Source organism: Nesoenas mayeri, assembly GCF_963082525.1.
Source record: "Nesoenas mayeri genome assembly, chromosome: 10".
NCBI lineage: Eukaryota > Metazoa > Chordata > Aves > Columbiformes > Columbidae > Nesoenas > Nesoenas mayeri.
Window position 1 is genome coordinate 15,185,381 of NC_137560.1, and position 13,412 is coordinate 15,198,792.

The window sequence follows — 13,412 nt, forward strand, 5'->3', positions numbered from 1 at the left end:
GGTGTCTTCTGAGTACATGGAAGGGATCTGGCATAGTCTTAGTAAGACAAATAGGTGACTGCGGCAGATACAATTCCACCTTCTCTGAGAACTGCTGTGGTAGTTGTATATCCCCCTCTCCTTCAATGGGGCAGTTAATGGCTCTTTTGTGGGACCCAGAGTCGGTTAGCCAGGGTCGTTAGCAGAGGAGGAGCGGCCCAGAGAAGCAGAGAAACTTCTGGAATGCCCACAGCCAGATCTGATCAGACTATAAAACTGGGTTCCCGACGAGGATTCCCTTTGTCGTCTTCTTGGAGCAGCGGGTCTGTGTCAGAGCCCTCCTCTTAGGCGAGAATGCCAGCTAAGGAAACTTCCCGGGACTGGGAGCACCTCACCTCCTCGTTTGCGTGAGTGATAATTTAAGTCCTTGCCGAGTAGGCAAGTGTAGCCCCTGCCTAGCCAGCCAGGTGTAGTCCTTGCCTGATTCAGGCGAGTGTAGTATCCTGGAGTCAGAGAGCCCTGGTTTTGTTTCTTGTGAGTGCATGCATGCATGCTGTGGATCCTCATTTCTCTCATTTGCTGCACCCCAATAATCTCAACTGATATCCGAACCTTTATCTTATGTTATAGGAGGGCTAACTAATTGTATAAACCCTATTTTGGTCAGTTCATTGGCTGTACTTTTCCAGGCAGAATGAAGTCTGTTTTGGAACTTGCTTTGCTGCCTAAAACTGACTTCGGGGTGCCTCTGTGACAGTGACAATTGCAGGAAAGTACAGTACCCAAAAGACAGGGTCACTGAGGCTGAGATACCACTGTCTGGACCACACTGCTGATCCTGAAATTACCCCACCACACAAAAACCTCAGCATCTCAGGGTCCCACATGCAGTTGGGCAAATGAATCAAACTCAGCTCAGCCCCCAAAGAGTCCTTCAGGGGACAAACTGTCTCTGATGTTTTATTTAAACCCACCATAAGAGCTAAAAACAACCCCCAAAAAATAATTATGTTCCTCAACACAAAAGAATCCCTGGAATGTGAGTTCAAAAGAGCTTTAACCAGCTGGTATCGATCCCATCCTGTTGCTCCTCATCCTGTCTCACCCCGCAAGGGCATGTTAGAGCCTCAGCCAGATCAGAGGCTCCACAGAGCAAAGAAGGATCCTGAATGTCGCAGAAAATCACACAAATTGCCTTTCATAACTTTAAATTTGCTGTAGGGCATCATGTTGGAAGTTAACGTATGCATTCCTATTGTACTTAAGCATTATAAAACTAGCCGATTATGAAACCCCATCCTGGTACCTGCACGTGTCTTCAAGCGCTCCTACCACCCCTAACATGCATCCCAGATTAGATAATCTTAGTTTTGTAATTGTTTTCCCTCGTGTAGACAAGACCTCCCCTTCCAATGCCTGGTCACCTGGAGCCTTTAAAAAGCACCTCAAAGGCACCCAGTTACAGGAAATCTCTTAACTGGGAGATTTTACCCTCTGGAACCATGCCGGTGTCAGATGAGACCTTTGCTCTGGTGGCCCCGGCCACCATGCCCCAGAAGCCCTGTCAGACAGACTTCCAGCTGGTGCGAGTCAAGAACACGTGGTTCCGCATCAAGAAAGGAGAAGCTCTTTCTGACTGCAAGGATGAGATAACTCTCTCTGAAGCAAAAATGTAAGTACAAGAGTCCGCGTTGCTCATTGATAACTGCATTGGATGGCTCTGGCTAGCCAAACTACACGGTCTCCCTGGGGGGATGCATCTCAGATGGTTAAACTATCTTGTATGTGGCTTAAACTCACCATTTTGTGTACAACCCTGTGAAAGTGGGCTTCAAAATGTGTGCAATATGGCAGCATGGGTATTTGCTGTTCTCCTTGGCATAACCTGGATAAGGTACAGAGGGAGTTTTATCAACAGCTTCAATTTTTATGGATGGAAAGTTTATTTAAACTTCTAAAAAGCTTATGCAGGGACTTCTCAATGCTGCACTTGTTGTTTTTTTTCCCCTGTATGTACATGAAATCTTTGTGTGCAAAAGCTCATGCACAGGCACGGGAGAAGGATGCATTTATAGAGATGGCTGCAGATAAATGAAATGCCTAGATAGGAAAAATAAACACAGTAGGTCATTGACAGGAGCAAAAGCCATACTACATCTCTCAGACTATGGAAGTCGCCTAATGCTGCTTCAGACAGAGGGGACAGACAAATTTCCCCTAGAAATACATACAGCTCTTTTCTGATATTATATCTCTCCAGTTAATAATCCTTTAATTACAGGATATTCCTTTTCATGAGCGCATGAAGCTGTGTTTGTAATGTTGGTCTTTCTTAATACAGCTACGTTTTCATGTCAGAAGTTTTCTAGCATTTGTCATATTCAGACTTTAATGTCTCAAGTCTCACCCTCTTCTCGGTCAGGTCAGAGGGATCTTCACCAGCACTGGCCATGGGCAGCAGCTGCACGTGAGTGTTGCCCAGGCAGAGCTGCAGGAGATAGGACAGGACTTTAGCAGACCCAAAGGTGATCCGCTGGACTTCAGTCAATTGTAGGATAAACTAGGGCCCAGAGCACACCCAGACAAATCCTCCGCTAACACATGCCTCAACAAGGCTATGTTCAGCCTCAGATTCACTACTATCTTCATTGCAATGGGTGCCTGTTGCGCCATCCAGCATCTATAGTTGATTCCAACAACTAACATTCAAAGTCATCCTGTCTCTTAGAAGGGTTACATACCAGAGACGGGTGCACATGCATGTGAAGTACAGCTATAAGGTATATATTTTGTGCATTAAAATGTAACATGATGGTGTTTTTTGTAATACTGCATTTTAGAAGCTCAGAAAAAAATTTATGGAAGATATAAATCCTCACTGTTTAACACTTAAAAAGGTTAGGGCCAGAAAGCAGAGAAGCATCTATTTAGAGCTATAAAAGAAAGTGGAAAGAAACTGGGCACGTACAGAAAGCTGATTATCCAATAAACCAATAAATCTGCTCATTCAAAAACAAAAAATAAAACAAAGATTCATGGAAACTTTCAATTTTTACCCAACTGCAGCTCAAGAAGAGGTCTCATATAAAATATATTTTGCGGCTTTGCTCCTAAAAAAAAAAATCATTCACTTCCCAACAGGAGTTGGGAATTAATAAATTGGAAGGAAAAAATTATTTGCTTCTCCATCCCTTCTTGCCCTCTGTTTTATCATTACCATGCAGAAGTTCAGCCATTTGGCTGTTCTCTAAGACGGTGGAGGGTTTCTCCAGTGCCAATGCAATAGGGCCCTGACACCCAGGAAATGTGTCCCTCCCTCGCAGCCCCACACTTTTGTAATGCACAGGCAGGCGACTCCACATTCCCCAACCCCAGTTAAATATTTAAACTAGTTCAGACATGCAAAGTACAAAAGAGGAATATTATGATTTCAAACCATGTTTTCTGATCTTTGCCAGTGGTGAATGTGTCTCTGAAGGTGGAATTTCTTGGACAATTGAAGCTCCCATCTATTTTTGCTACAAAGTGGTAGAAACATACAATATTCTCAATCCTTCTAACACTACTCTGCTCTGGGGTCACATCACTGACCCCCAGCAACTAGAGCTAGCCACTAGTGGCAAAAGGAAGTTGAGGCGCTTTATTGTAATAGATGAAGTCGTTGATGAACTTTATGGCTCCAAAGTCAGAAAGTACTTTGAAGAGAATAACGTTCAGCACAAAATCCTCGCCCTGCCTACCACTGAGGAAACGAAATCCATGGACCTCGTCTTGAACATCCTACAAGAAGTCCAGAGCTTCAGCATCGACAGGCGAACTGAGCCCATCATCGCCATCGGAGGTGGAGTCTGCCTGGACATCGTAGGACTAGCTGCGTCGCTCTATAGAAGACGTACCCCTTACATTCGGATCCCAACAACCCTCCTCTCTTATGTTGATGCCAGCGTGGGGGCAAAGAATGGGGTGAACTTCCTGCAGTGTAAGAACAAGCTTGGGGGCTACACGCCCCCGGTAGCTAGTTTCCTGGATAGATCCTTCATTCAGAGCATCCCTCGGCGACACATCTCCAATGGCCTTGGTGAAATTTTAAAGGTATGGACTTTTGCAACTGCTGTTTTCAAAACTGAAATCATAGAATAGTTTGGTTTGAATAGACCCTCAAAGTTCATCTAGCCCAACCCTCTGCAGTGAGCAGGGACATCTTCAACTAGATCAGGTTGCTCAGAACCCCATCCAGCCTGGCCTGGAATGTTACCAAGGAAGCAGCATCTACCGCCTCTCTGGGCAGCCTATGCCAGTGTTTCACCACCCTCATTGTTTAAAATTTTGCCTTATATTTAGTCTGAACCTATCACTTTTAGTCTGAACCATTACCCCTTGTCCTGTTGCAACAGGCCCTGCTAAAAAGTCTGTCTCCATCTTCCTTGTATGTCCCCTTTAAGAACTAAAAGGTCGCAATGCTGGTAAGATATCAATCAGCATCTATGGCATTGTACAAACTGCTTTACAGTAGCAAGGCTGGCCCATCAAGGCTGAATGAGGACTTTTAACTCTCATTAAACCCATATATATTTTTACAGCTGCTAAATTTGTTAGAATATCCCTTATATGCAGTGCATAGTACTAACTCCACAGAGTGAACTCCAAAACTCAAGCCCAGATGTAGACACAGCACAGCCAGGGAAGAAAACATCTTCCCATTAAGGCTGATCCATGGCATTCTAAAATGAACTGCTGGCAGAGAATTTGAGGTTCATTATACTGGGGATTAATAATCTGCAAGATCATTTGTACCTACCTCGCGGGCTATGTTGAGTGCAGTCAATCAATCTCCTGCGAGACAAATTTTACTTCTAAAATTACCTGGGAAGTGCACAGAAAATGGTTTTATGCCTGAAGAGCTTTGAAAACTTTTGATAAAGCAGAGTTCAAGCTATTAAAGTGTATTAGAGATGAGTTCATCAGCAGCATCTTTCAGTGCTTACATAGTGGGAACTCCCCAGGATACCTGGAGGTTTCTGGCAGGCACTTGGAAGCCCGCAGGTCATCATTCCCCCCTACAGGAAGGGGCTAATCCCTCAATCAGAGGGCGAAAACCCACATACTTGTAACAATTAAATCACTCTGAAGCCTCATATTGCCATGCTTTCCCATATTCTGTTGCCCAAAGAGAAATTCCAAGGATTAGATGAGAGTTACCTTGGGGATGTCCACCATCCAGTCCCTGTCCTGGGGATGGTCACCATTCAGCTCAGACAGCCTCGAGTTTCCTGACAGGCACAAAAAAAGCTAAAGCTCATTATGAACCACCTGCTGGGGTACTGGAGCATGTAGCAAGCTCCCAGCATGGTCAGAGCTGGCTAGTAGCAAGAGAACTTGCCCATCAGTGCTCCCATCATCTCTGCCATTTTACCAGAGCCCCACTGGGCATTTACACACTGCTTTTTGCATATGATATCTTCTTTTACCACAGCTGACAAAGTGTCACAGCACAAGGTCACATTTCCTAGAGACCTGAAGATACACCAAACTGGTGTATCCTCCCTACTCCCACAGTCCCATATACATGCTAACCAGGAACTGTCTCTACAGAAACACTTTTGCATGTTGCAGAGGAAGAAATTGCCCATGTACCAAGTTTGTAGGTATTTCTTTGCTAGTGGATAACATGATATTGTAGTCCAGCCTATTGAAACACTCAAGTTTTCAACAGCACATACAAGGATCACATAATGATCTCTAATTACCTCTTCTTTTCTACCCTAGATGGCACTCATGAAACACAAAGGGCTGTTTGACCTGCTCAAGAGTCACGGGAAACATCTGCTGGACACCAAGTTCCAGTCTTATAGCGGTTCTGCTGACCACGGGGACGCTGCACTGCAGACTACCAGGATTGCCATTGAAACCATGTTGGAAGAGCTGGCTCCCAACCTCTGGGAGGATGACCTGGACAGACTGGTTGATTTTGGTCACCTTATAAGCCCAGAGCTGGAAATGGTGAGTGGCAGACTTTGTATTTCAGCATATCTTTTAAAAAAGAAACGAACAAACGAAATGTTTCCAATGAGCAGCATGAAAACTTAGTGCAAGTGAGCCAAGCTAAACTCCAGATTCGCACATTACCTCAGATCACCCAACACACCCAGTCTGGTCCTGTTGGACAGACACACCCTTCCCTGCCCAATTTCCCCCACACATCTGCCCGTGTTTCTTATTCAGATCATGGGCCCGTTTTGCTTCTTACCAGTTACCAAAGCAGAAAGATCACCAGATTACAGTGAAACCGTTAGAAATAACCAACATGAGCTACAACAGTGCAAAGGCATGGAGAGCATAGGCTGTATTACCTGGGAGAAATTACCACTGAGGAATAAGGTGGGGGGGATTAGACCTTGTGCAAAATTCAGAGCTCTTTTCTCCAGCCCATGGTTTTCTTCATCTGTGATTTGAATAGGGAGATAATTAGATCCTGGATCCCTATGAGAGATTTTACATGCGATTAATCACCTGTAAAAGAGATCACATTCTTCAACCCATAAATCACAAGATGCTAACATCCAGCCAATCTGTACTTCTGCTGTGAGCTGAATGTCAGTTTTCACAAGTACTTTTAGATAAAACCTACTTATTTACTATTTATCAACCCAAACCTTTTTCCCACCCACCCTTGCTCTGCTTCAGAGGGTTTTGCCGTCACTGATGCACGGAGAAGCAGTGAACATTGACATGGCATTCATGACATACGTTGCCTATGCACGGGGGCTCATCAGTGCCGAGGAGAAAGAGCAGATCATCCAGTGCATGAGGGGTCTGGAGCTGCCGGTCTGGCACAGGGGCTGCAGCTGGGCCCTCATCAAAAGAGCCCTGATGGAACGCCTGAAACACAGCGGGGGACAGACCCGGATGCCGCTCCCCACCGGCCTCGGCGTTGCAGGTACTGGGGGAGAGGGACACCAGGGACCCCTGGGAATGGGTGCTTGGGGGACAGTGGTAACCCAACACACTGACCTGCTGGAAAACCTGCTCTGCGATTCTGCAGTTACATGTTTTTGGTGTTACTTGTGCTTTTCTTAACATCCCAATAAACCTGTCAAGACACAGGATCCTACTGATTAGACTGAGGTCTAATTAATTGCATTATGATTGACCAATTCACTTTGCAAATGTGTTTGCAAACCAACAGTCTAAACACAGTTCTCTGACAGACAAACCGATAATGTCAAAAGGAAAAATGATTCCTTTGTTATACCTGAAAATATTTGTTAAATAATCCTTGGAAAAAAGAGTTTTAATGTGTTACTGTGCATAGAACAAATACTTGAAAACTAAACAGTATCTGTTCAATAACTGGGGTGAAATACTCATAAGACTTTAAAAAACAAAACAAAAAAACCCAACCAAACAAAAAAACCTCAACCTCTAACATAGAAGTGATGCATGGAACCAGGTTGTGATCTCTTGCATCCATCCAGACTACATGGTGTTTCAAAAAGATCGACCCAATTTGCAATCACTACATCTCTGAAATTGTGTCCGTCTTTATGAAATACCCTCTATTTCCGTGAAGCTCAGTCACTACACAGTCACAAGAAAACAGACTCTCATAAACTGGAGGAGCTACTCTCCCCCCTAGTGAGGTAATGCATGCAAGCAGGAAAAGCTTCTTGGGATGTCAAATTAACTGCAAGTCTCATTTTACAGAGATATTCAATGACACTAATGAAGAGACTCTGGAAAGAGCATACAAGCTGTGGGTCAGGGACTGCAGGTCAGTGCTGGAAGAAGAACCAGCTACCTTCTGAGAGCTGCAACCCTGGCTGAAGGTCCTGCCCCAGGTGTGGAGCTGCTCAACATTGTGAGTGGGCAGGACTGAGTTTTAAATGAGATAACTGTAGCACCCGTGAAACCATGTACAGCCCAGAGCTGTGAGGAACAAGAACAATATTGGTATCTGACCTGATTTACCTCTTTTGATTGCTCTTGAATTTGTTAGTGCTCAGGAAGCGATTGCTCAGAAGTAAAACCTCCAAGTGTCCATAGTGTAGTTTGTAGCAAGCTGTCTCCTTTGGAGGAAAGTGGGTGGCATTTATTCACTAATTTGATTAAGTCCAACGGGGGGACAGCCATGGCTTTGCATAGCGCTATCCCTCAACTGCTTGTAGCTGGACCGCTGAAATCAATAGGTGTATCTGGCTCGCAGACCATGTAAAAGAAGTGGAGCATCTTGATGGCACCATGCAAAATCTCCATGCTATATAAAATATTTGAAGTGGGTTATCTCTGTCACTGGTTTTCGCATTCTGAGTTGTTCTTGTTTTTCAAGCTCATTCAAACTAGCAAAAAAAGAACCTCAGCTGCCAGCCTTTGCTCCCAGTGTAAGGGAGCAACACACCCTGATTATAGACTCTGCCGTACAGCCACAGACCAGCGGATACCACTGCTGTGAAGCACGATGGGAGCTGTATCTTGACAGCATGGCAGTCCTATGTTTTGGGACTCTTAGATATTAAGGATATATTGAGATATATTTTGTTGCCAAATATAGTGGTGGTTTTACTGTGTAATCCCTGCAAGCCACCAGTGTGATAAACACGATACTATTTGCATCAGTGTGTTCTATGAACAAAGCTGAGCTCCAGGCAGCTCCTGGGTAACCCCATGGAGCATCTACCAGGGGCTTCCTGTCAGATGCTGACCACAAAAAAATGTAAAGACAATGTCAACCTTCCCCATGGAGGATGAATCAAAGGAATCACAATCAACAAACAGCTTTTGAATTATTTACAGCATTATTATATTATTTTTTTTTCTTATGTCATACCAGTTTGTGCTGATGTGCCGGCTTCTGTTTTGCTGAAGTAATAAAAGCTATTAAAACCAGAAAACTTGTAAAATAATTATTCTATTGCCAGGCATTTCTGCAGCATCAGGATGGGTTTTCATACAGATGGTACCACCTTTCCAAGCAGACCTTTCATACGCCCCTCACAGAAAATAGCAGAACACCACATCCTCAGAGCCACGACTTCCCATAGAAACAATCTCCTAAACCCCCAAGTTAAATAAGCCCAAGGATATCAATGCAATTTTGCCTTCTTTCCAGACAGTCAAACATAGGTTCATTTAGCTGGATTCTGACAGCAGCCAGTAGGGAAAGCATCACTCCCGCTCACAGGGAAGCCATCTGCACCATCACCTTTTGCTAGAGCAGAAAGGGACAGCGCAACTTAGGACTAGATGAGGACTTGAACTTTTTAGGAGCACAAGAGAGCCCCAGGACAGCAGAACTGATGAGCAACATGCTGAGAGTCTCCAGGAGGGGAGCCCCATGTTGTCTGCCCTCTCAGAGCTGATCTGGGACTGCAGACCTGCAGCTCTGCTGCTCCTCTCCCAGAGTCCACAGTGATCCCCCGGGTGCACTCAGGAGTGGTTTACCTTCTCTCCAGGAGCTGGATGGGCCATTTTATCACATCAGATAATCTGGAAATTAATGAAGTGCAGGATTATCAGCTGCCAAACAACCATGGTCCTTCAGTGCAGCAGTCCTACCTGGGGGAGGTACAAGACAAACATCAGCTCGAGTTGCTTATTTTAAATGTCCAGGGAGAGACCCTTAGGGCCCAAAGGCATCTCTCACTGCAGCCCCATGGAAAGCCAGGCAACAGCTTGGTAGGGTCCAGCAGAACCAAACCCAGAGGAGTCACAAAACCAGACATACCCACTAAAAGCCCAACAGCTCAGGCTGATGTGCTGTTGGTGACAATGGGTCACTTGCCAGCCATTTCCACATGTTGGCTTTGCCTCCATCTTCAGGAGCCTGTGTGTGTGTAACAACATATCAAAGGAGCTGGAGCACAATTAAGACTGAAAAGTGAACACATGATTATTATTTTTTACTCTCCCTTTTGCCATGGGTGACAGAATACAATCAATGCCTGACATGCTTGATTGCTTAGTAGCAGACAGCCACATTTTTAATTACATACTAAAATATGCTAAAGAAATAAAACGGCTGTGCAACTAATATGTGTATATCAAGAAAGGCATATGACAGCACCTAAATTGCTTCAGTGTCTGATAAAGAGTGCCTCTGCCAGGCTTGTCATCGAAAGATCAAGGGAAGGAGGTAGAAAGCATTATTACTAAAACAACAGCTTTTAAAAATACACCTCATTGTTTGCAGTGCATTTTTTAATGTCTAGCATGAACTTAATTCTTTTCTGTTTGTTCAGTTTTAATTCCTGCCTTCTCAAATGGAACTGTTATCACTAGAACTAAAATCTCTGTTTATTCTCTTATTACATCCAATGACATATTACTCCAAAGAGAAAAGTGGAAAGCTGTACAGGACCCAGCTGGGTTCACCACAGAGCGCATTATTAATGGATTTGTTTGAATGAAATTATAATAATACTTTAGTAGTCAGAAAGATGTTAAATTGTTTTACTATTTACATCTTCTAAAGTAATTTGTTTTGCAACAACCTGCTCCAGGAACTGCTTCTTAGGGGGGAGAAGAGGGCAAGATTCTGAGCTCTAATCTTTTTAATAAAGGAGTATCTAGGCAGTTATTACTCATGTCCAGTCAACAGCAGCATTCAATGTACCCAATGCAAAAAGAGAATCGGGTCAGTGATACTGAAGAGACCAAAACATTTTGACTAAATACAAACAGTGACTAAACAAACAGTGCTGAACATGACAGCAATTGCCCTGTTCCTTGTACCCTGCAACATGTGCTCAATGGTGCTCCACTTGACTGTCTGGAGCTGTTACTGCTGGTACAAGTTACACGCTGCATTCAGACAAAACGTCTTGCAAATGACAGAGTTAAATCAGCTCGCTCTAGAGAAAGGTGAGTTCCCTGCTTGTATTGGGATGGAGTTACTGGGCTGGAGCTCATGTGGAACCGCAGAGAGATGCCACCTCTGCCCCACCAGCACCAGGACGCAGCCAAAATAATCACTGCAGTGTGATGGGTGCCCAACCAGGGAAGCCTCTTATCATTGAAGCTTCACAGCCTGCTGGAAAAGACACAGCCCCACAAGAGTGTGCTGTTCCCCACTTTTTAAATTCATGTCTAGCTCTTGCTGCCATCAAAGGTGGAAAGTGGGGAAGCCAGTGGGAGCAGGGAGCTCTGGAGAGGCACTGCGGAATGGCAAGAGAGCAGGCAAAGTGCTCAGGCAAGACCAGAGCCCCCAGAGCCATGTGTCCCATAGCCAAACCCAGCTCAGAGCCCAGAGCGCATCCCCGGGCCCTGCACATCCCTGACCCTGCTCCCGTGGGACAAGCCCCATGTGCGGGCACTGGGTCCGACACCGGACACCCATGCTTGTCCGCCCTCCCAAATAATTGTGGCTGCCCTACTGATGGCTATAGCGAGGTGACCACTGATGGGCTGTGCCCAGCTCCCAAAGCCTCTGATGACCTCTCACAGCCCCCCCAGACCCCAGTGCAGCTCCCCTGCCCACAGCACACACATCAGGCATTGAGGATTTCTCCCATAGCTCCTTTGAGACAGTATCCACAATATGCAACCGTGTACATCAACCCCATGGTGATTTTTGTAAATACATTCAAAGAGCGACCAATGTTTGCATGATTTGCATACCTTGGTTGATCCTGCAGATGGTATCAGCCTTCTCATTGGCTTGCACAGTTCTTGGACAGCATTTAACAGAGATCTATTGTAGGAACCGTTGTTTTCCTCTATGAGCACAGAGTACAATGGTGCCGCAGCCCCAGGAAGCGCAGGTGTGGGGTAAAAGTGGCAGCTCAAAGGGCTAGGAGCTGCCTTCGCTCCAAGGAATCACAAACAAGAGCATCCATCCATGTTCAGTACTGCTGGAGTTCAACAGAAGCTTTCCCACTTCTTCATAATCTGGGTAAGAAAGTCATTAAAAGGAAGAAACTGCAGCTTCAGGCTTCAGTGGAGACATGAGCCTCAACACACGCCCGTTAAGAGAGTTGCTCTCAAAAATGAAGCAGTTTCAACTAAAGGTGCACTTTGGATCACAGGTAAAAACCGCGATGGTCAGTGCACATGCATTTAAGCTGTGAGCCACCATTCTATTAAGCCTTATTGATTTTAATGTCAGGAACACTTTACATGGCATTCCCCTGCAACTTTAAGCAAGTGCCTTTCAAAGGAGCTGGAAAAAACAGGAGTATGACCACCATTCAGTGCTGGGACTACCCTCACATGCAATCACAAAAGGAGCAGCAGCTGCTGAACCTGCAGAGGAGGCACAATCACCATCCCCTTCCCGGCGTGGGGACCTGCTGAGCTCCCAGGTGTGTCTCCCTGGAAGGAAAGCGCGATGCGGTGACATGGTAGCAGGGTCCTGCCGTGCCACCGCGCTGTGCAGCCGAGCCCCACAACGTCCCACAGCCCGGTCACAGGGACTTTCAGCAAACCAGACCCCACCAGGCGTTGGCAGCTTAATTTTTAACATCCACTTTCTTACCCTGCACAGAAATTTTCAGGCTTGTCCAAAGGAACTAAAAGGCTTCTAAAGCAGACCTGCTACCACCTCTTTGCTGACACACACAGAGCAAATACTTACAGCCATTACCCTGCAACAGGTTTTGTTTCCCCTCCTCCTGTGTTCTGTGACCCAGCCAAGACCTGGAGCTGCTCCCAGCAACATCAAGAAACTCACTCCCAAAATTCAGCACTGCCACAACTGACCACCAAAAGGAAAGCAAAAATACATCTAAAAACTTGAACTTTAAATAGAAACTATATCCTAGGCTGCTAACAGATTTTCTACTGCAGTACTACAATGCTACATTCTAATACTGTGCTGAATTTTAAGCAAATAGCATTATAAAGCCTGTTGGAAACACTCACAAGCCTTAAAAATCATCTACAAAGGGAGAGCGGGGCTTTTCTATTGTAATCCTAGCAAAGACAGGTATAATAGTTGTGACCAGCATTTTTTTGTTTCGTTGCTTTTTAAATTGAGTGATGCAGGACAGCTAGTAATTTTTAAGTGCAATTGAGTTAAGTATTTTCTAGTCCTAATAGGTATCAGATTTTCAAGGCACAAGCCAAATTCATAACTCCTGTTGTTCATATTCAGGGCTTAAAACCCATGAGATAATACACTTTAACCACCACCACCGCTGCTGCAACGTCCAGAGACAGCGAGGATTCCCCGCTGTGCGCAGTGAGCAACAACCTGTCGAAGAACAAGAGCAGAAGCAATGAAAGAAACAGAGAGACAGGGAAAAATGATGAAGATGGGAAGACAAAACAAGACCCCAGCTGGTTCCTCACCAGCACTGGCTGCAGCTCCCAGCACAACCCAGAAGCAGCTCTGTGGGCAAGTGGAGGTTTAGGGGAATGAGCTGGGGGGAGCAGAGAGAACCGGGATCTCTCCCTGCACAGGTGAGCTGGACAGGTCAGTAAGGTGGCTCCTCTGTAGG

General features: G+C 45.3%; 1 protein-coding gene across 1 annotated transcript; it reads left to right on the forward strand.

Moving 5' to 3' along the window:
• Window positions 1-1,481: 1,481 nt before the first annotated feature.
• Window positions 1,482-13,194, forward strand: LOC308044111 (2-epi-5-epi-valiolone synthase-like; the record flags this gene model as incomplete). The annotated part of the gene is made up of 5 exons (XM_080350587.1): window positions 1,482-1,651; window positions 3,438-4,071; window positions 5,746-5,979; window positions 6,664-6,916; window positions 13,067-13,194. 5 exons carry the CDS (start codon window positions 1,482-1,484, stop codon window positions 13,192-13,194), a joined length of 1,419 nt encoding a protein of 472 aa, XP_080206713.1.
• Window positions 13,195-13,412: the final 218 nt, after the last annotated feature.